The 21515-nt window shown below is 40.7% G+C and overlaps 2 protein-coding genes across 3 annotated transcripts in view; one reads left to right on the top strand and one right to left on the bottom strand.

Moving 5' to 3' along the window:
• The window catches only part of pdap1 (PDGFA associated protein 1), a 64174-nt gene extending 49150 nt beyond the window's left edge, over positions 1 to 15024 (bottom strand). Inside the window, exon 1 of the mRNA NM_001114067.1 lies at positions 14990 to 15024. Coding sequence (NP_001107539.1) covers positions 14990 to 15002 — 13 coding nt within the window. The 5' untranslated portion in view covers positions 15003 to 15024. The remainder of the gene's footprint in view (positions 1 to 14989) is intronic.
• A 186-nt stretch (positions 15025 to 15210) lies between these two features.
• bud31 (BUD31 homolog) overlaps positions 15211 to 21515 on the top strand; it is a 30192-nt gene continuing 23887 nt past the window's right edge. Inside the window, exons 1-2 of one of the 2 annotated variants that reach the window (XM_012970415.3) lie at positions 15211 to 15530; positions 18702 to 18800. In XM_012970415.3, coding sequence (XP_012825869.1) covers positions 18707 to 18800 — 94 coding nt within the window. In that variant the 5' untranslated portion in view covers positions 15211 to 15530; positions 18702 to 18706. Of the gene's footprint in view, positions 15547 to 18701; positions 18801 to 21515 lie in introns of both variants that reach the window. The other variant, NM_001016359.3, reaches the window with a different exon arrangement.

The raw sequence follows: 21515 nt of genomic DNA, 5'->3' as shown, positions 1-21515 counted from the left end.
ACAGAAGGTCTACACAGTAAATTAATTTGAGTTCTGCCAAAGAATACAGTGTTGCCTGCATTCAGCAGTGCTATATTAATTTGGGTCGGAGGGGCACATGGGCTTTTGTGTAAATTACCCCTTATCTTTCTGTAGACCTTTCTTTAAAGGAGAAGGAAAGGCTAAACCGCTTGCCTGAAACAACCGGCCGGTGAAAAAGACTGCACTGGCCGGGATATATATTATCTGGGACATGGTGCAGAGTGCAGCCCATCATTTTCCGCATTGGCCTGGGGAAAAACTAACAAAGCACAATACCGCTTACCTCTCACCAGACATCACTTGGCAGAACTAGGATTTTACGCTACTGTAAATATGCAAGCTTAAATTTGGCCAGGGAAAGGTAAGATGGCAACATAGAGCAGTGTTAGTTTTTTCCTCGGGCTCATGCATTTTTTTCCTAAAAAGAAAAAATGATAGGATTAAAAAAATGTAGCAATTAAATTGAGATATTAACCTGTACAACCTTGCATGTGGTTATCTTATGTTGGATGCGCCTCATTTTCCAGCCCATACCTTGTGTTTATTAATATGGTAGTCACGTAAGCACTTGTGAGTGTCCTTTTATTAAATAATTTGATTATTGAAACTTAGCAGTAGCGGCTGCATTTCCCACCCTAGGCTTATACTCGAGTCAATAAGTTTTTCCAGTTTTCTTAGGTAAAATTAGGTACCTCGGCTTATATTCGGATCGGCTTATACTCGAGTATATACGGTATGTCTCTACCAGCTTTGCACATCTAGAGACTGAAATCCTTGCCCATTCTTCTTTGCAAAACAGCTTCAGCTCAGTCAGATTAGATGGACAGCGTTTGTGAACAGCAGTTTTCAGATCTTGCCACAGATTCTCGATTAGATTTAGATCTGGACTTTGATGGGCCATTCTAACACATGGATATGTTTTGTTTTAAACCATTCCATTGTTGCCCTGGCTTTATGTTTAGGGTCGTTGTCCTGCTGGAAGGTGAACCTCCGCCCCAGTGTCAAGTCTTTTGCAGACTCCAAGAGGTTTTCTTCCAAGATTGCCCTGTATTTGGCTCCATCCATCTTCCCATCAACTCTGACCAGCTTCCCTGTCCCTGCTGAAGAGAAGCACCCCCAGAGCATGATGCTGCCACCACCACATTTGACAGTGGGGATGGTGTGTTCAGAGTGATGTGCAGTGTTAGTTTTCCGCCACACATAGCGTTTTGCATTTTGGCCAAAAAGTTCTCATTTTGGTCTCATCTGACCAGAGCACCTTCTTCCACATGTTTGCTGTGTCCCCCACATGGCTTGTGGCAAACTGCAAACGGGACTTCTTATGGACTTCTTATGTTAACAATGGCTTTCTTCTTGCAACTCTTCCATAAAGGCCAACTTTGTGCAGTGCACGACTAATAGTTGTCCTATGGACAGATTCCCCCACCTGAGCTGTAGATCTCTGCAGCTTGTCCAGAGTCACCATGGGCCTCTTGGCTGCATTTCTGATCAGCGCTCTCCTTGTTTGGCCTGTGAGTTTAGGTGGACAGCCATGTCTTGGTAGGTTTACAGTTGTGCCATACTCCTTCCATTTCTGAATGATCGCTTGAACAGTGCTCCGTGGGATGTTCAAGGCTTTGGAAATCTTTTTGTAGCCTAAGCCTGCTTTAAATTTCTCAATAACTTTATCCCTTACCTGTCTGGTGTGTTCTTTGGACTTCATGGTGTTGCTGCTCCCAATATTCTCTTATACAACCTCTGAGGCCGTCACAGAGCAGCTGTATTTGTACTGACATTAGATTACACACAGGTGCACTCTATTTAGTCATTAGCACTCATCAGGCAATGTCTATGGGCAACTGACTGCACTCAGACCAAAGGGGGCTGAATAATTACGCACACCCCACTTTGCAGTTATTTATTTGTAAAAAATGTTTGGAATCATGTATGATTTTTGTTCCACTTTGTATTGGTCTTTCACGTGGAATTCCAATAAAATTGATTCATGTTTGTGGCTGAAATGTGACAAAATGTGGAAAAGTTCAAGGGGGCCGAATACTTTTGCAAGCCACTGTATATATATATGTAGAAAGTGACAACACTCACAGGATTTGCATGATTTGAAGAGGCAAAAATCAACAAGAACACACGTCAACAGGAGCTTCTTTAAAAGGTATTGATTAAATCCAACGTTTCAGTTCCATACTGGAACTTTCGTCAGGGAGACCAACAGTGTGAGTGCAGATTGCTTAAATGTGCATAAAATAAATTAAAAAATAAAATAAAAATAAATAAAATGTGCATAAAAGTTTATTTTATTTCTATTTTTACTTTCCCTTTGCTTTCTTTGCTATACACAGCTGAAACTGCACTAGCGCTTACCCCATCATGGATTCACTATACCTGATGTCTCTTGCCCTTTTATGGGTCCCCTGTGTGCTATGCGTGTAAGTGGGGGGACGGGGTAGCAGGCTTACCCTGGGAGGCTATAAAATCCCTGGCAATGTGCAGGAATTACCCCGCGTGGGGTAATCTCAGTCATGCTCAGGCACCTGCCTTATCCTTCTGCTGCACTCACTCCCAGCTTGCCCCTTTACAAAAGGTGGGGAACCCTGGTCTAATCTAAGTTGGTCCAGGAGTCACCCATGGGCGCTTTAGTTTGTATACGAGAGAATCGCTGGGCAAGGCAGCTTCTAGCGAGGAAACATTGGCCGAATACCTCAGGTCTTTGGGGCATTAGCAGGCTACTGCTGGACTGAGTTGGACCGAGCACAATGCCTACATCTACCATGGCCTATCTCCCTTTAACCCACTCTGATCTTCGGTAAGCTCTGGGCGCTTGGGGGGCTGCTGGCATACGGGCATATGGACAATATGGGCTGTAGTAATGTCTCCATAAAGCAGAATGTGCGTCAATGTGTTTAACTCTCTCTCTACTTTCCCTCTTTTTGCTTTATCTCCATTTACTTATTATTTTGTTGGCTTTATTGGTATTTTGTTTACTCCTGTTGACATGTGTTCCTGTTGATCTTTTGTCACTTCAAATCATGCAAATCCTGTAAGTGCCGTCATTTTCTATGTTTGTATATTGCTATTTTGCACAGGAACCCAGGTATTAACCACTTTTTTGTATGGTGTGCTACCTCTGCTTGGAATATATATATATATATATATATATATAATATATATATATATACATATAATTGTGGAGCTAATGTGCCTGGGTTCAGTATAGCCGATATCACATAAACCATAAAGACAGATTCCGCACTCACAGGACTTAAATAAAAGTGGTAATTTATTGTGACGTGGAACTAAAGGTTCGGCTGTGTCCACAGCCTTTGCCAAAGTTACAGTGAGTGGAAACAACCCCCCTGAAAAACCCAAAGTGGCAGGAAAGCAGCAGTGACATCATCAGGTGAGACAAACTGCAAGCTAATTAAGTCAAAAACAGACAAAAATGAATGAGCATCAAAATAAAAAAAATATACACAAATAGAAAGAGTAAGAGTGAGTATTGAGAGCACTAAAATAGTAGGAGAGATATAAGTTTGAAAGGAAATAAGGGAGCGGAGATCCTCCATAGCTGAACTGCAACTCACCGATTGGTGCCTATAAGTATAGCCAAATTATAGCATATATTGCATTGCGTAAGCACAGACCCGCAAAGGTATTAAATATAAAATCAGCACAAAACGCCGGGTTAGCAGCGTCGGTGGCTCGGAACTGCATTAGTATTAGGTATGAGTACGGCATCACTAGGCGAAGTTACCAGCAAAAGTAGCACTGCATCGCAATTAAATAATTTTACAAGTAGGCATCAGTAGCCGTAATCATCAGTATCGTTAGCTGGACAGCAAAAAAAATTTGTTGTGAGTCTAAGACCCGGACAAATTACCAGCATTGTATGCCGGAATTAAAAGTGCAGAATGAACCAATCTGCAACATACCCACATTGGGGAATGTAGAGTAATATTCCACGGAAGACGGCTGGTCAGCGTGTTGCTTGAGTGTGGCAGAGGGCCCTCTGAAGTTGTGCCTGCAGCTTATTGCTCCTTGTACCCACGTTCTAGAAATCTGTCGAACATTTCTTGTAGTTGAGTATTAGCCGTATCGGTTGAGCTATTTTTCCTAATAACTCTGAGGAACTGGGAGTACGGGATACCTCTAATCGTTGCTGGTGGGTGTTTGCTGGAGGCATGCAGGATGGAGTTACGATCAGTCGGCTTACGGAATAGCCTGGTACCCAGTCTATTAACCTTCTCTAAAGATATTAAGGTCTAAAAAGTCAATATTTTTTTTGTGAAAGTTCAATATCAGTTTGATAGGACAATCAAGGTTATTCAGATAGCGGTGGTAGGAGAGAAGGGCTTCCTCTCCTTCTGTCCAAATCATAAAGAGGTCGTCGATATAGCGAAAATATATTAGGATAGACTTGTGAAGTAGTGGTAATAGGTGGGCATTCTCAAACTCGGCTATATAAAGATTCGCATAGGATGGTGCAAGGGCACTACCCATCGCGATGCCAGCCACTTGCAGGTAAAATTTATTTTCAAATCGAAAAAAGTTTCTAGTGAGTGTGAGCTCAAGGAGATATGTCAAAAGTTCAGTAGGTATTTTTGTAGTAACATTCGTGGATAGCGCCCATTGGCTGCTCTTATACCCTGGTCATGTGGGATGACAGTGCAGCCACGGTTATCCTCTGCACGTTCGGACGGGAGTTCTGGTAAACTGGTAGGTGCCGCCTTTGGGAGTCAGTGCGATCATGTGCCAATTTTTCACTTTATTGGTGTTTGACACATATATTGCCAAGAACAAGCTATATGTGATTTATAGCGTTTAGTATATTTGAGTTTGTTTTTTGTTTCTTTGGTCACTTGTTTTGTGTATGGGTCGCCTAGCAACAACATTGGAGCCCTTTTTGGGTGTATATCCGTTTGTCCCTCACGGGGGTGTTATATCCCCGACGAAAGCTCCTGTGTGGAGCTGAAACGTTGGTCACAATAAACCTCTGATTTATTCTATTTTTGATCCTGCGACTCCTTTATGGAAATCCTGGTGTGCAGCTTTCCAGCAATTTTTGTATATTATATATATATATATATATATATATATACACACACACACACACACACACACACACACACACACAGTCATGGCCGAAATTGTTGGCTTGAATTTCTTTGGAACTTGTTTGGGGCTGCTTATCCACCATCCGGACTATCCTGCGTTGCAACCTTTCATCAATTTTTCTCTTCCATCCACGCCCCAGGAAGATTAGCTACAGTGCCATGGGTTGCCTTGTAGAAGGCTACAAGGAAAGAAAGTGTATCAGTAAGTTCCACTAAACACCAATGTGCGCTGTCTTCGGGGGGGCCTGGCCTGCAATCCTGCATATTTTATGGGGGCGCCTGGCCAGCTTGCTGTATGGTGGGTTAATGTATTGGCACTGTCTTTGGTGTGGGGGGGGGGGGGGGTGGCCTGCAAACTATTTAGGGGCCCTGGCTGCCAATGTAACGTTTATTGATAAGGTGTAGGGGCCCTGGTCACCAATGTTTAATTACTTATAGGGTGCAGGGGCCCTGGCCACCAATGTTTATTTATGTGTAGGGGCCCTGGCCACCAATGTTTAATTATGTATAGGGTGTAGGGGCCCTGGCCACCAATGTTTATTTATGTATAGGGTGTAGGGGCCCTGGCCACCAATGTTTTTTTAACTTTATGGGACAATCTTAGAAACAAACCTGTTAGAAGTCTCCTGAAACCAATTGTTTTTAAAAAAAAAAACTGTTAGATGTCTCCTGGCCACCTATTCTTTTTATTAATCTGTTAGAGTCCCCCTGAAAACAATTGTTTTTGAAAAAATTGTTACTAATCCTCTGGCCACTTGCAGATTTTTTTTTTCCTAGGTGTTGAAAATCTCCTGACCACCTATTGTTTGCATGACTGCAAGTGCTTTTGATTTTAAGATTTTAAGATTTTTTTTTTTTTTTTTTCTTTCAAAAGAGCTGGACAGGCACCGTGCAATGCAAGTATGCAGTGAAGCACCGTGCAACGCAAGTACGCTGTGGGAGTGGCGCAGCTGTCATTCATTTCTCAGCCTGGAAGCCCCCTGCGAAAGAGAAGTGAAGACAACAGCAGGTAAGTAGTTTTTCGTTTATTGCGCTTGCTATTTTTGGTTTGCAGCTGTGGTCCATGGCTTTAATAGTAATTATATATATATATATATATATATATATATATTGTATAGTTTTGCACTTTAGTTCTAATCACTTAAATTGGTTTTGCTTTTATTTAATTTATTTCTCAACTTATTTATCTGCACTTTTTTTTACGTTTAATAGGTTTTTGGTGTTTGGTTTCCATTTTTTTGGCTTCGGTTTTGGTAGTTTCCCTTTTTTAGGTTTTTCATTTAATTGCTTAGCTACTCTCTAGCACTTACATTTATAAACAAAAACAGTTGCACTTTATTTTTATTTTGCTGTGTGTTTTGGGATACTTTGGTATTCTCTTTACAGTTTGTGTTTTTTGCTCCAATTTTGGTAGTTTCCCTTTTTAGGTTCTTCATTGAATTGCTTAGCTACTCTGTAGCACTTACATTTATAAAAAAAAAGTTGCACTTTATTTTCATTTTGTATTTTGCTTTGTGCTTTGTGATACTTTGGTGTTCTCTTTACAGTTTGTGTTTTTTTTTTTATTCCAATTTTGGTAGTTTCCATTTTTAGGTTCATTTAGGTTCATTGAATTGCTTAAAGTTGCACTTTATTTTCATTTTGCACTTTACTGTGTGTTTTGAGATACTTTGGTTTGTGTGCCGGATTTTTTGGTTTCTACCTTGCAAAATTTGCACTACTTTTGATTTAATTTTTTTTTATTTAGCTTCATTTTGCACTTAATTTTTGCATCCATATTTAAGTATTTAAGTTTCTGCTGCTTTTTGTACTTGCCCTTGTGTCCATAAAATAAGCAAAACTTATTTGCGGTGTGTGAAGAGGTATATTGGTTGCACTTTTCTAACAAGTGGGCTTCATCTCCTTCATTTTGAGTTAAAAAGGTTTAAGGACTTAACACACAACACACCAGGATGTATCACCATAAGTCTGGATCTCAGAAACCCAAGCAGAAGCGAGAGAGAGAGCAAGAAGATGAAAGGATGAAAAACAAGAAACCATTGCTCCAGTTCTTCAAAAAATCAAGTGACCGCGATGCAGGGGAAGATTGTGTGGATGCAGGCAAAGTCTCTTCTGGAATAGTGGAACAGGACAATTTTTGCAACATTGGAGCAATTGACAGTACGTCTTCAAAACTGTTTCCTGTAACAAGACTTCCAGTCCCACTACTTGTGCAGAAGTTGAAGAAACTGCTTCCTGCAGCATCTCTAATGTTACTAAAGTCAAATTGATGGAAGAAGGTATGTCATGTAGTCTGTCAAGCATCGGTGCCAGTGAGTCCTTTGAAAGTCTTGGAAGTTTAGAAGGTGTAAACTGGAAAGACCCTGCATTATGGCCAGACACTCTAAGAGGTAAAGCTAGAGAGTGCATTGTTCTTGCTGGATTAATGAGTGAAGAGCTGTTGAAAACGGTGCAGTATTTGCCCAAGGATTGTGACGGCCAAGCCTTTAGTGAGTTTCACTTGTATTCAAAATCATCAAATGGACGTGAAAAGATCCTAAGGGATTGGCTTAGATGCAGTGATGGTAAGAAAGCCTTGTACTGTACACCGTGTCTTGCTTTTTCATCAGACTCTAGCAGTAAGACAGGAAGTGTCTTGTGCAGGAAGGAAGGGTTTGATCCAACGAAATCAAAGTGGCACAAATTGTACAAAAAATTACTAGAACATGAACATTCTGTGCAGCACAGGAAGAACTACTGGAGATTCAGAAATCTATGGGCGGACATGGTGTTGACAATGACATGCAAAGAACAAGGCAAGCAAGGAAAAAAGGGAAGCTGAAAAATTATCCATGAGTATTTCCTTCAATATGATTGTGTAAATCCTGTGAGTGCCGACACCTCTCTATGCTATTTTACAACCCCGCTCGGGCACCAAGGTATTGCAAAGAAATGGTCTGGTGTGCTCCCCATTTGGCGTTATATATATATATATATATATATACAGTGGATACACAGTCTACACACCCCTGGTAAAATGTCAGGTTCCTGTGCTGTACAAAAAATGAGACAAAGATAAATTATTTCAGAACTTTTTACACCTTTTAGGTGGAGGGAAGAAAACTAAAATAATGTAGTTGCATAAGTGTGCACACCCTCTTCTAACTGGGGATGTACCTGTGTTCAGAATTAAGCAATCACATTCAAAATAATGTTATATAGGAGTCAGCATACACCTGCCATCATTTAAAGTGCCTCTGATTAACACCAAATAAAGTTCAGCTGCTCTAGTTGGTCTTTCCTGACATTTTTTTAGTCACATCCCACAGCAAAAGCCATGGTCCACAGAGAACTTTCAAAGCATCAGAGGGATCTCACTGTTAAAAGATATCAGTCAAGAGAAGGGTACAAAAGAATTTCCAAGGCATTAGACATACCATGGAACACACTGAAGGCAGTCATCATCAAGTGGAGAAAATATGGCACAACAGTGACATTACCAAGAACTGGACGTCCCTCCAAAATTGATGAAAAGACGAGAAGAAAACTGGTCAGGGAGGCTACCAAGAGGCATACAGCAACATTAAAGGCGCTGCAGGAATATCTGGCAAGTACGTACTGGCTATGTGGTACATGTGACAACAATCTCCTGTATTCTTCATATGTCTGGGCTATGGGGTAGAGTGGCAAGACGAAAGCCTTTTCTTATGAAGAAAAACATCCAAGCCAGGCTACATTTTGCAAAAACACATGAAGTCTCCCAAAAGCAAGTGGGAAAAGGAGTTATGGTCTGATGAAACCAAGGTTGAACTTTTTGGCCATAATTCCAAAAAATATGTTTGGCGCAAAAACAATACTGCACATCACCAAAATAACACCATACCCACAGTGAAGCATGGTGGTGGCAGCATCCTGCTTTGGGGCTGTTTTTCTTCAGCTGGAACTGGGGCCTTAGTTAAGACAGAGGGAATTATGAACAGTTCCAAATACCAGTCAATATTGGCACAAAACCTTCAGGCGTCTGCTAGAAAGCTGAACATGAGGGGGAACTTCATCTTTCAGCATGACAACGAGCCAAAGCATACATCCAAATCAACAAAGGAATGGCTTCACCGGAAGAAGATTAAAGTTTTGGAATGGCCCGCCAGAGCCCAGACCTGAATCCGATTGAAAATCTGGGGTAATCTGAAGAGGGCTGTGCACAGGAGATGCCCTCGCAATCTGACAGATTTGAGTGTTTCTGCAAAGAAGAGTGGGCAAGTCTTGCAGTCAAAATGTGCCATGCTGGTAGACTCATACCCAAAAAGACTGAATGCTGTAATAAAATCAAAAGGTGCTTCAACAAAGTATTAGTTTAAAGGTTTGCACACTTATGCAACCACATTATTTTAGTTTTTTTTGTTTTCTTCCCTCCACCTAAAAGATTTCAGTTTGTTTTTCAATTGAGTGGTACAGTTTATAGGTCACATTAAAGGTGGAAAAAGTTCTAAAGTGATTTATCTTTGTCTAATTTTTGTACAGCACAGGAACCTGACATTTTACCAGGGGTGTATAGACTTTTTATATCCACTGTAAATATATTATATTATATATATATATATACACATATAAAATGATGCTTCAAGAAGGTGATGTTACAGGGAAGGGAAACATCAGGTTTCACGTTTTGGGTGCAGCTGGATATACCTAGGCATTTCTAGCACAGTCTTAAACTAGCATAAGTCCAGTAAAAATCTGAAAGGATACTTGGGAAAGGTAAGAAACAAGGTGGTGCCTCATTACGGCAGGGAAAAAAAGTATAGTTTGGGTTCATTAGGACCTTACCACATATACATACAAGGGTATTTAGGATAGGGTTTAGTTATGCCTGTAGCATTTTCCTTGGTAACTAAGTTCTAATGCCTTGATGCACTAGGAGCTACAATGTTGGCACACTACAGAAGTATGGCGCAAATTCTCCAAACTGAATTTACTCATCCACAAATGTGTTCCTTAGTGTGCCTGGATGTGTACCCTTAGGGCAAAGACACACAAGCTATTTAGTAGCAGCTAATTGCCATAGCTACAAAACACTGGAAAATAACCTGCCATAGAGAACTCTCTCTGCTAAAACACATGTAGAGACAATCATCAGTAAATTAGCCTGTTTTTGCTTCTCTATTGAGCACTAAATTATAGGCTTAATGTCAATAGATTAACCACATTAGTGCATGCTAGAACTGTATATTTAATCTGTAGAAAGCTTAACCATACCAGAGTACACAGCCCTAGAAGCTGTTAAAGGAGAAGGTAAAAACTAAGTAAGCTTTATCAGAAAGGTCTATGTAAATACAGCCATAAGCACTCACAGAAACGCTGCACTGGGTTCTCTGTGATAAGATTTGTTGTGTCTGTTTTCCTCTGCCAGTGACACGCAGCTCTCTCCTCTCTCCTGCTCCCCCCTCCCTCAAGAATGCTAAGAACTGCCTATTCCCCTTAGGAATGTGTGATCTGAGCCAATCAGCAGGAAGCTTCCTCACAGTCTTACAAACAGAGCATGTACACCGGTCTTGGTGCAGGAGTGAGGCATTATGGCAACTTTCTTGACAGAGCTCAGCTTTTTTTTTTTTTTTTCCTATGAGGCTTCTGATCATCTGAACGGGAAAAATATGGGGAGACTTAAGGGACACTATTGAGAGGACTGAAGGTATGCCTACAGCTTGAGATTAACTCTTTATTAGCCTTTCCTTCTCCTTTAAGATAGCACCTGCCATTTTAGCTTGGTCTCAGTAGCTTCCATGCTGTAGCTCAGATCACACATTCTGATGGGAGGGGGAGTGAATACTTATGGTACGGGAGAGCAGGAGAAGGGAGAGAGCTGGGCAGACTAGGGCAGACTTTTTTCTGAGAGAGAAACTCTGTTATTGAAGGACATGTTTACACAAAGGAAGACAAGAAATCCTGTGTTTCTTTTGATAGAGGACTCAGTGCAGCGTTTCTGTGAGTGCATAAAGGAGAAGGAAGGCTAAGTGGGGGTGCCCCCAAGTGACTTAAATTGCTTACCTTGTACCCCGGGCTGGTGCCCCTGTTAGGCAAGAACAGCACCAGCCCGGGGTACCTGTAGCGCTTCCTCCTTCCGTCGCGCATGCATGCACAGTAGAGTGAAAAGCCAAACTTTAACAGAGAAGTCGGCTTTTCACTCTACTGTGCATGCACCTGTCGTTTAGTCATTCCAAAACGAAGGCAGAAGGAGGAAGCGCTCCGCTACAGGTACCCCGGGCTGGTGCTGTTTTCTCTTAACAGGGGCAGCAGCCCGGGGTACAAGGTAAGCGATTTAAGTCACTTGGGGGTGCCTAACATTTTGGCACCCCCAAGTGACTTAGCCTTTCCTTGTCCTTTAAACCTGTATTTACATAGAAATTTCTGACACCTTTCCTTCCCTTTTAAGTGCCCATTCAGAGAAAGAATCAAGCCATAATGTGTCTTTCTCTGCCACTAATGGCCTGTGTTTTTAAGCTCTTTAAGGAAAATACTTAGTCATATGACAGTTTGCATAATGCTTTAAAAAGTAAAAAGAAGGGTAAAGAGGCAATCTGTTGTTTATCAATCTATAAATTAAATTTTTTGTACAAAATATGCACCTTGCCATCCTTGCATGAGAGGCCTTTAGGTTTATATAGACTGCAGAATCTTGACCTGAAGACATTATCCCTCTCATGTTGGGCTGTGTGTATACTTAATATACAGGTGAATAAACAGCAGTAATTTCAGTGGAATAAAACAACAACATTTATTGGCTCAAATTAACAGAACAAAATCTAACATATAAAGTATACTATAGCAAACAATGGATAGGTGCATCCCAGTGCCTCATGGAACCCACTCTCCTAACGCGTTTCGCGGAGGTGTGGTATGTTTGTGTCACTTCCTTTATATACCCCTACCATTTAATTTATACAGTGTGCAGGGTTACTATCCAACCCTGTAGCAAGCTCATAGTATATCAAAAGCTTAAAATATACATACCATATATACTCAAGTATAAGCAGAGTTTTTCAGTACCAAAAATGTGCTGAAAAAAGCACCCTCGGCTTATACTCGAGTATATGGATTTGAAAGTAAGAGTCTGGCAATCACATTGCATCCCCCCTTCCCCCGTGGACGGACGCAGGCACTAACACGCACTCACATGAACGGATGTATGAAGTCAGTGATGCTGCGCACACCCCCCCCCCTCCTATTACTGCCTCTGTATCAGAAGAGCTGTCATCTCGCGAGCTGCACGGATGCATGGACGGACCCGACCCAATCACATCGCACCGCTACACCCACACCACCACGGTCGAATGCATGGACGCCCGCGATGCTGCTTACCCCCCCGCCTGTTACTGCCTCTGTGTCAGAAGAGCTGTCACCTCGCACGGATCGCAAGGATGCATGGACGGACCCAACCCAATCACATCGCACCCCCTGTGGACAGACGCATGCTCACTCGTGCGCGGACGGATGCATGTATGGCCGTGATGCTGTGCACCCCGCACTCCTGTTATTGACTCTGTAACAGAAAAGCTGGCATCACGCGAGTCGCACAAACGTCTCCTACATCGCGCTTATAAAACTGCAAGTTTTTAAAACCTTCTTCCTCTTGCTAATTGTAAAAATAATATATTTAAATATTCTGCATGTGACCAAGTACAGTATGTCATATATTATATTGCCAACATGTCCCTACTTTAAGTGTCAAGCACTTTTATGATTGGACCCCTAGTGCAACTGTTTCATGGAAATATAGCAAGACCTTAATGGGGAGCACTGTTAAACTGGGTCTAAGTGGTGTCACTGTATTTAGTATTGGTGTTGACTGTATTTTGTATTTTTGTTTTATATTTTTTAGTTTGTATTTCAGTGTGTGAAACATATTTATTCTGCACTCTGTGTGCAGTCTGTGAGTTCAGCTAACCTAGGACCCTGTGTCATGGGGCTGTCAGGGCCACTGACAGCCACTAAAGTCTCACCACTAAATCTCACCAATTTGGCACACGATGCAAATGGATAAACTTGCCACAGATCAACTTTCTTATGTAAGATGTTATATACCAATTTTCTAAATTCCTTTGTGAGTTCATTAACTAGGACTTGCCTTATACTCGAGTATATGGATTTGGAGACGTAAGTGTCTTGCATCTGTTGCGCTCGAAAGCCTAGGCTTATACTCGAGTCAATAAGTTTTTCCAGTTTTCTTAGGTAAAATTAGGTACCTCGGCTTATATTCGGATCGGCTTATACTCGAGTATATACGGTAGTTAAAAAAAAAGTTTAACTATGTATATTTTAAGCTTTTGATATACTATGAGCTTGCTACAGGGTTGGATAGTAATAGATGCACCTATCCACTGTTTGGTATAGTATACTTTATATGTTAGTTTTTTGTTCTGTTAATTTGAGCCAATAAATGTTGTTTTTATTCCACTGAAATTTCTGCTGTTTATTCATATGTTGATTCGGGACCTATCAGTTGGATATAACTTGCAGATTCTTTAACCTAATTTATTATTTAATTGTCTTAATATACATGTCTAGCTTTTTTTCTACACTGAAGTTTTTATACTACAATGCTTTGCTTGTTTTTATGTGCTAGGTTCTTTAAGTGGCTGTGAGTGTAAATCTTGATTTGCTATTCTAGATAGTGAGCTCTCCCTCAAAAATCAGATGTCAGCTACCATCAGATCAGCATTCTTTCATCCCAGACACACTGCAAGAATAAAACCTCAGACATGCCAAGATGAATGCATGTTTTTGTATCCTCAAGACTGGATTACTGAAATGCCTTGCATTGCCGGTCTCCTAGAAAAAGAACTGCACCGATTAGTTGGTACAAAATGCAGCAGCCACTCACCCATCAACACCAATGCCACATACCACATAAAACCAATTCTACATGTGTGACTTAAAATTAAATGGAAGATTCCCTTCAAAATCAACTTTCTTGCCTTATTATATATAAATAACCAAAGCCCTGTTTTTCTGGAAGAACTTCCAGTTCTCATATCCTGTTGCAAACCCTTTCTAAATCTTTTGGATCTCATGCACTGTCACACAGCACCAGAGCTGTCAAGCATTCCAGATTAACCAATAGTCGAAAGGAAATCCCTCCCTCCCCCTGTGAGCATTCCATGATGCCACAAGCACAGTGTATAGGCACCATGATGTCACAAGCGTGGTGTACAGGCGTTATCATGTCACACTACACCGGATCAGTGACGTGCTGCGCAAGCTGTAACGATGTAAGGAGACAGTCTCCTGGGTTTGACAGCTCTGCAACCACTGTTTGGAACTCTGCCATAAACAGTCTAAGAGGCGTCTTCTCTAGATCTTTAAAATCAGATATTCGTTCAGGCTTTTCGAATACAAGAAGCATCTCTTCAACCTACAATGTATTAAGCTCTTTGAGCCCCACGGGAAAAAAATCGCTATAAAATATGTGATAGTTTTAGACCACTGGTTTTTAACAGATGGTCTGGTTTTCGTCAAGGTAAACTTAATTAACCGGTTTTTATGGGCGTGTCTAAAAATCACTTAACTGCTTAAATTAAATATAGTAACACGTTATATACACTGCTAAGATTTTCCTAAATACAGCTCAGCGAAACAATGCACGGTGCCCAACAAACCTGTGCAGAGTACAACAATAATTCCTTGGGTAATCGCACAAATTTTGTTTACATTCACAAAGAATCTATTTTAGCCCATTGTATTTTCGTGACATCATCGCATCTCCGATCTTTTAATTACGGGGTCTCTCTTTTTTTTTATATTATTTACAAGCCTCTTCATGACCCCTATACTTAACTTAATAGTCCTAACAAAAGCACAATCTCTACTAAACTATATCCTCTCACCTCCTTTCGGCATGTTCACGGGTCTCTCAGATTCCTCTTCCTCTGCCCACCCCCCTTGGCGGGCACACTCTAGGAGGGCCCTCTGGAAACAGCTGCCCTAGACACTGCCTAGATACAGACTCCTAATTTCAACTTACATTATGTCGGTTTATTTATATATTCATTTATTTCCCCATTACCGTCTATCAGAACACTAATTAATGGGTTATGGAGAACGCCAAACTTTAATTTTTTACGCAGGCAATAGTTCGGGCAGCTTGTCTGATGCAACGATACAAAGCCTGCGAGGCCTATTCTCGTGTGGTTTGCAACAGCGGTATTTCTTTAAAGGTAACTGATTCATGGTTAAAGCTATAACATCACAATAATGCGCAGATTCTGAAAGTATTGTGGCTAATCCGGCATATGACGTAGTTGAACACCGACTTGAAAATCAAAGGACCCAAGCAGCGTGCAGAATAATTATCTTACAGGAAGAGGGTGCGTATACAGGAAGCGGAAGGAGAGAGAAGGCTACGTACGGTAGTAGAATCGTACAACAGTAAGGCTTAAACATTGTATGTTGATGAATGCTTTTAAAATGTGTTTTAGTTGTATAACAACAACTTTGTTCAACGCTTTACATGTAGTGGGTTCATTATTTCTTATACAGCGTGTTTGTTGGTTTTGTTAAACTGAAATAGTGTCATACAAAAAGGCTCACTGGGTCTATAAAACAACAGGGATCTTCTAAAAGACCTGCAATTCAACCAACTATGTAGAGTACCGTTTTTGCTAACAAAAAAAAATCATTAACGTTCTTGGAAGATATTAATAGTCCCTTGTATATGAGCTGCTCCACACTTGATATTTTTCTTTTAGCATTAGAAAACCAGTAGTCTCCTCATATGGTTTGCTACTTAGGGAATGGCAGTTTTTTTTTTACCTTATGTTGAAGCTTATTGAGCTTTTTTTTTTTTTTTTTTTTTTTTTTTTTTTTTATAATATCATTCCCATATCTACAAAAGTTGTCTCATTCATCTTCAGTTCAACCAAACTGCAGCTTCAATAGCACACTGAACAGCCATAGGATACCGTAAAACTTCAACCTTTATTCACATCCTTAAAGGAACTGTAACACAATTTTTTTACATTCAAAAATCCCTTCTAAACAATTTGATTATCAAATATGTCATACAGAAATTTTAATAGCAGTAGTGTTTTTTTTTTTTTTTAGAAATCTTACTTTAGCATTGATTTATAGAGAACAGGCTGCAGTTCACTCCCAAGTCTTGTACCACGCTTCCCTTCCGTTCCGTTCCCCTCTCCTCATGCAGGCACACTTCAAACAGCGATGCAGACTTAGCTGAAAAAAAGAAGAAACGGTACGTCTCTGATAACTCTCCTCTCCCTCTCCATGCCCCAACTGCTAATAGCCCATAAATCGCTCAAAATGGACTCTGAGGAATGCAGCATTTAACTTCCAGATTAAACCGGAAGTCTAGCAATCACCGTATCTCCTTTTCAAGCTCTGCACAGTAAAGCATTGCTAATGTAATTTATTTTAAAACCATGTAGAATATTGCATTTTTGTAAATGCTACATATCTTAATAAAGTATTTAGAAGGGATATTGTTAAAAATTATTTTTTGTTACTGTTCTTTTAAAACCATCACGCCTGATGCATTTTGTGTGCAAGCGTACTTAGTCGTAGGCATATAATGAAGAGAAAATACACGGTTTAATTACACAATTAAAACCAAAACAAAAGGGGGAAAAAAGGCAAATTAAATTGATATCCTAGCAAACTCACTTGGAGGGAACATAACAATCAAATATAGAATTTAGACCATTCGGATGGTGTGTGCTTAATATAAAAATCCATTTCACCATTCGTAAGAGTCTTGTCCACATTATTACCTCTTTCATCAGGGAATACTCTGTCAGTCACCTGAATTTGCACAACACAAGTCTCATCCCCATTACAACAGTTAATAAAAAGACCAGACTGTTTCCATTCTTTACAACAATGTATGCAATTTGTTCTTGCATTCTACACTTAAGTGAACAAATCGTACAGCCTACGTATTGGAGCACAAGTCCGTAAATATACTACATAACGAGTATTGCAATTTGTGTAAAAACGCATCTCAACTTCAAGTTTCTTTCATTTCTCTCTTTTGTTAGCAGCCATAGTTTGCCTAACCGCCAGCCTGTTATCAGTACTGTTGTATTGATCTCCCATATGCAAGGTTTTCGCAAAAGCTGGCAACAATTGCTTCATAGTATATCCACGACTCAGAAAACAGGCCTGTTTGACAAAACCTCATCAGTGCTGCAGTTCCTCCACAGTCTACAAAACTTACCTAAAGGCATCCCCCTAAAAAGATGATCTGGATGGCAAAAAAATCTGCTCTCAAAAGGGAATTCCCTGCACAAGGCTTCCTATATACATCCATTTCAATCAAGGTACTAACACCTCTTAAGTCAAGAGGTGTTGATACCTCGATTGAAATGGATGTATATAGGAAGTAAAGGTACTATTACCAATAGGTCATTTGAGATGCGTTTTTACACAAATTGCAATACTCATTATGTGGTATATTTACTGACTTGTGCTCGCTGTTCCATCCAATACGTAGGCTGTACGATTCGTTCACTTAAGTGTAGAATGTGGGAACAAATTGCATACATTGTTGCGAAGAATAGAAACGGTCCGGTCTCAAGGCATTTTATTAACTGTTGTAATGGGGATGAGATATTGTTGCAAATTCAGGTGATTAACAGAGTATTCCCTGATGAAAGAGGTAGTAATGTGGAGTGCTATTGAAGCTGCAGTTTGGTTGACTTGATTTTGCTCCCTCTACTGTAATTGGATTAGCTCGTTCATCTTCAACTGACTTTGTTTTCATTATATTGTGAAGCTCCCTCCAAATACTTATACTTATTTAATATTTTAAGGCTAAGGGCATTTGTTACATATGCATATTATCTGCCACGTATCAGGCTGCAGTCAGAGCTTTGACTGGCAACCACCTGTCACCAGCAATGACACTCCTATTTTAGCCACAAAAAAACTAACATTTTTCAGCCTAAATGGTAGGCAGCAATGACAAGGTTATCTTCCCCCAGTAAAACACAAACCTGGTGTACCATGGGGCAAAACCTTCCAGTTCATTATGAATATAGTGGTAAGTATTAAAGGAGAAGGAAAGTCAAACTCACTTGGGGGTGCCAAAATGTTAGGCACCCCCAAGTGACTTCAATAGCCTACCTTTTACCCTGGGCTGGTGCCCCTGTTCATAGAGGACAGCACCAGCCCGGGGTAGCTGCGAGCGCTTAGAGTGAAAAGCCGAACTTTAACAGAGAAGTCGGCTTTTCACTCTACTGCGCATGCGCCTGTCCCGGACAAACTGCAGCAGCGCAAGTAGGAAGGAGGAAGCGATGCGCTACATGTACCCCAGGCTGGTGCTGTTTTCTCCTAACAGGGGCACCAGCCCGGGGTACAAGGTAAGCGATTAAAGTCACTTGGGGGTGCCTAACATTTTGGCACCCCCAAGTGACTTTGCCTTTCCTTCTCCTTTAAGCTTGTAGTGAGACCATCCCTGTATTTTATTTTTATTCTGCAATAGGATGCATGTGTCAACTTTTTTTAAAACTTTGATTGGTTCTTGGTAATGGTCCTAAAGAATAAAGCATTGATGTTACATTGTTTTTTCTTCCATATCATAAGCAAACATGCCAAAAGTGAAGCGGAGCAGAAAGCCTCCACCAGATGGTTGGGAGCTCATTGAGCCAACCTTGGATGAACTTGACCAGAAAATGAGAGAAGGTAAGTGTATTGCTTCTAGAAGCTTATAAAATATATGCACAGTCAAGAAGACTTTTAGCACCATTTAAAAAGTAATTTGGTAACTGCTCACTACTCTAACACAGGTGCAGTTTGTGACTGTTAAGTTATTTAGATTCCCTTAAAATGGAATTAAACCACTTATGATTGTAATTTCTAGGCCCCTTTTCTCCTTGCCACTAGCATCAACCATCAAGCCAAAAAGTGTCTCCTGTATTTGGTCACCAAATACAGAGCATTGCTGTGTGGTTGTTGTCTCTCATAATAATAATAGTACTTATTTTTTAGTTGCTTTTAATTATTTTTTTTAACTCCTTTTTCTTAAACTTAGCTTTGAATGAATTTGAATGAATATTTAAAAAAAAAATTCTTAAATACTGTAGTAGAATTCTTAATTGGATAAAATTAAGTGTAGGACTGGCCAGACAAAAAATGACTGACTTAGTTGGCCAGATTGAGTATAATTGTTATTTATATTGCCCCTTCCCCAAGTACCTTATCACATACCCTAGGTTCAATTTTATCAAAGCCAATTAACCTGCCTGCATGTTTTGGATTTTGGGAGGAAATCCAAGTACCTGACGGAAATTCTTGCAGACAATGGGAGAACATAAAAGCTCCTTCCTGGAGTGCCCAAACCAGTGCTGCATGGCAAAAATGCTAGAAACGGAGCCACCGTGCAATATGTAAACAATTCCCGTTTCACTTAAAAGGGTGGGTATAGTTAAACTGCTTTCTGCAAAAAATGTGTGTGCCCATTTAAAAAAAAAAAAAAAAAAAAAAAGTGTGTGTCGCACTCCATATATAAAACGTAGCATTTATTGAAATGTCCATAAAAAAAAAAAAGCATACAGTCGATGCAACATAATAGCAAAGTGAATACTTATCAAGCCCATTTGCCACCTCTACTTGACGTTTCGGTAATACCACAATGCCTTTCTTAAAGGAAAAATAAAGTCAAAGTCACTTGGGGGTGCCAAAATGTTAGGCACCCCCAAGTGACTTTGACCGCCTACCTTTTACCCCGGGCTGGTGCCCCTGTGAGGAAGGAACAGCACCAGCCCGGGGTAGCTGCCGGCGCTTCCTTGCTGCTGATTCGCTGCGCGCGCATGCGCAGTAGAGTGAAAAGCCGAACTTAAATGTTAAAGTCGGCTTTTCACTCTACTGCGCATGCGCCCACCGCTGGCACTCAGGAAAAGGAAGCGAGGAAGACGGAAGCGCTGCGCTCCAGGTGCCCCGGGCTGGTGCTGTTTTCTCCTAACAGGGGCACCAGCCCGGGGTACGAGGTAAGCGGTTAAAGTCACTTGGGGGTGCCTAACATTTTGGCATCCCCAAGTGACTTTGACTTTCGTTTCCCTTTAAGCGTGTTACCGTGGCGTCCTCATGGCATGTAACGTGCATTTGTTTAAAACCGAAAGTGACGTGCCGAGTCACCATGGAGACAGGATGCAAGATAAACTGTCCCAACTACACAGAAGTCAGCACTCCACTCCGGTTATAAGTTCACAATATCAATAAAGCAGATATAAATAACCTTAATAAGATACAGATTTAGCTACTGGCATTGGAGCGGAAATATGATGTGATTGGTGTTGCTGAAACTTGGTTGAATGAGTCTCATGACTGGGCAGTTAATATTGGGGGTTATACATTGTTTCGGAGGGACAGGGGCAATAAAAAAGGAGTGTGTCTGTTCGTTAAGCAAGAATTAAAAGCTAATATTAAAGAGGAAGTGATGGGGGTAACAGGGAGCTGAATCCTTATGGGTTGAGCTTCTCACAGATAGTAAAGAATCTACCAAACTAATTGTCGGGGTATGCTATAGACCCCCTAATGTAAGTGAGGAGCAGGAGGCTCAGCTACTGTTGCAAATAGAAAAGGCTGCTAGTTTGGGGCAGGTGATAATAATGGGGGATTTTAATTATCCTGATATTGACTGCAGCCATAGTACTGCCAGGACAGTAAATGGGAACAAGTTTATAAACTTGCTGCATGACAACTTTATGTCACAGGTTGTTGAGGAGCCAACCAAAAACCATGCTATATTGGATCTAGTGTTCTCTAATGACCCAGAACGTATAGAAAATGTGCAAGTGGTTGAACCCCTGATAAAAACACAGAGCAGAAATGGTTGTCATTTAAAATGATATTAAATCATTACTGTTTTCAATTTATTCCATTAATAAGAAAAAGTAGAAGTGTTAGGAATCACCCAATGTGGCTTAACTCTGAGGTAAGGAAGTTAATAGGGAAAAAAAGGAAAGCTTTTTAGAAATATAAGTCAGAGGGGACAGAAGCTGCGTTTAATGAATATAAACACTATAACAAGTTTTGTAAAACAGCAATCCGGAAGGCAAAGATAGAAAATGAGGAGCGCATCGCGGCAGAGGCCAAGACTAACCCCAATAAGTTTTTTAAGTATATTAATAGTAAAAAGATGCAGGTTGAGGGTGTGGCCCCATTGAGTTATACTAACAATATGGTTACAGCGTATACAGAAAAGGCAGATGTGCTTAACCAGTTCTTTTCTTCTGTGTATACAGTAGAGGAGCCAGAGTGCCAAGTCCCACCCAATAGCTGCACTGTTGACTCAGCTCCAACTACACAGTGGTTGACACAGGATATGGTGCTTAAAGGGTTACACAAGATAAATGTAAACCAGGCACCTGGGCCAGATGGAATACACCCTCGGGTACT

This window comes from Xenopus tropicalis, chromosome 9 (assembly GCF_000004195.4).
Source record: "Xenopus tropicalis strain Nigerian chromosome 9, UCB_Xtro_10.0, whole genome shotgun sequence".
In the NCBI taxonomy this organism is placed as follows: Eukaryota; Metazoa; Chordata; class Amphibia; order Anura; family Pipidae; genus Xenopus; species Xenopus tropicalis.
The sequence above is the reverse complement of the archived record's forward strand: the minus strand, read 5'-3'. Positions and strand labels throughout refer to the sequence as shown.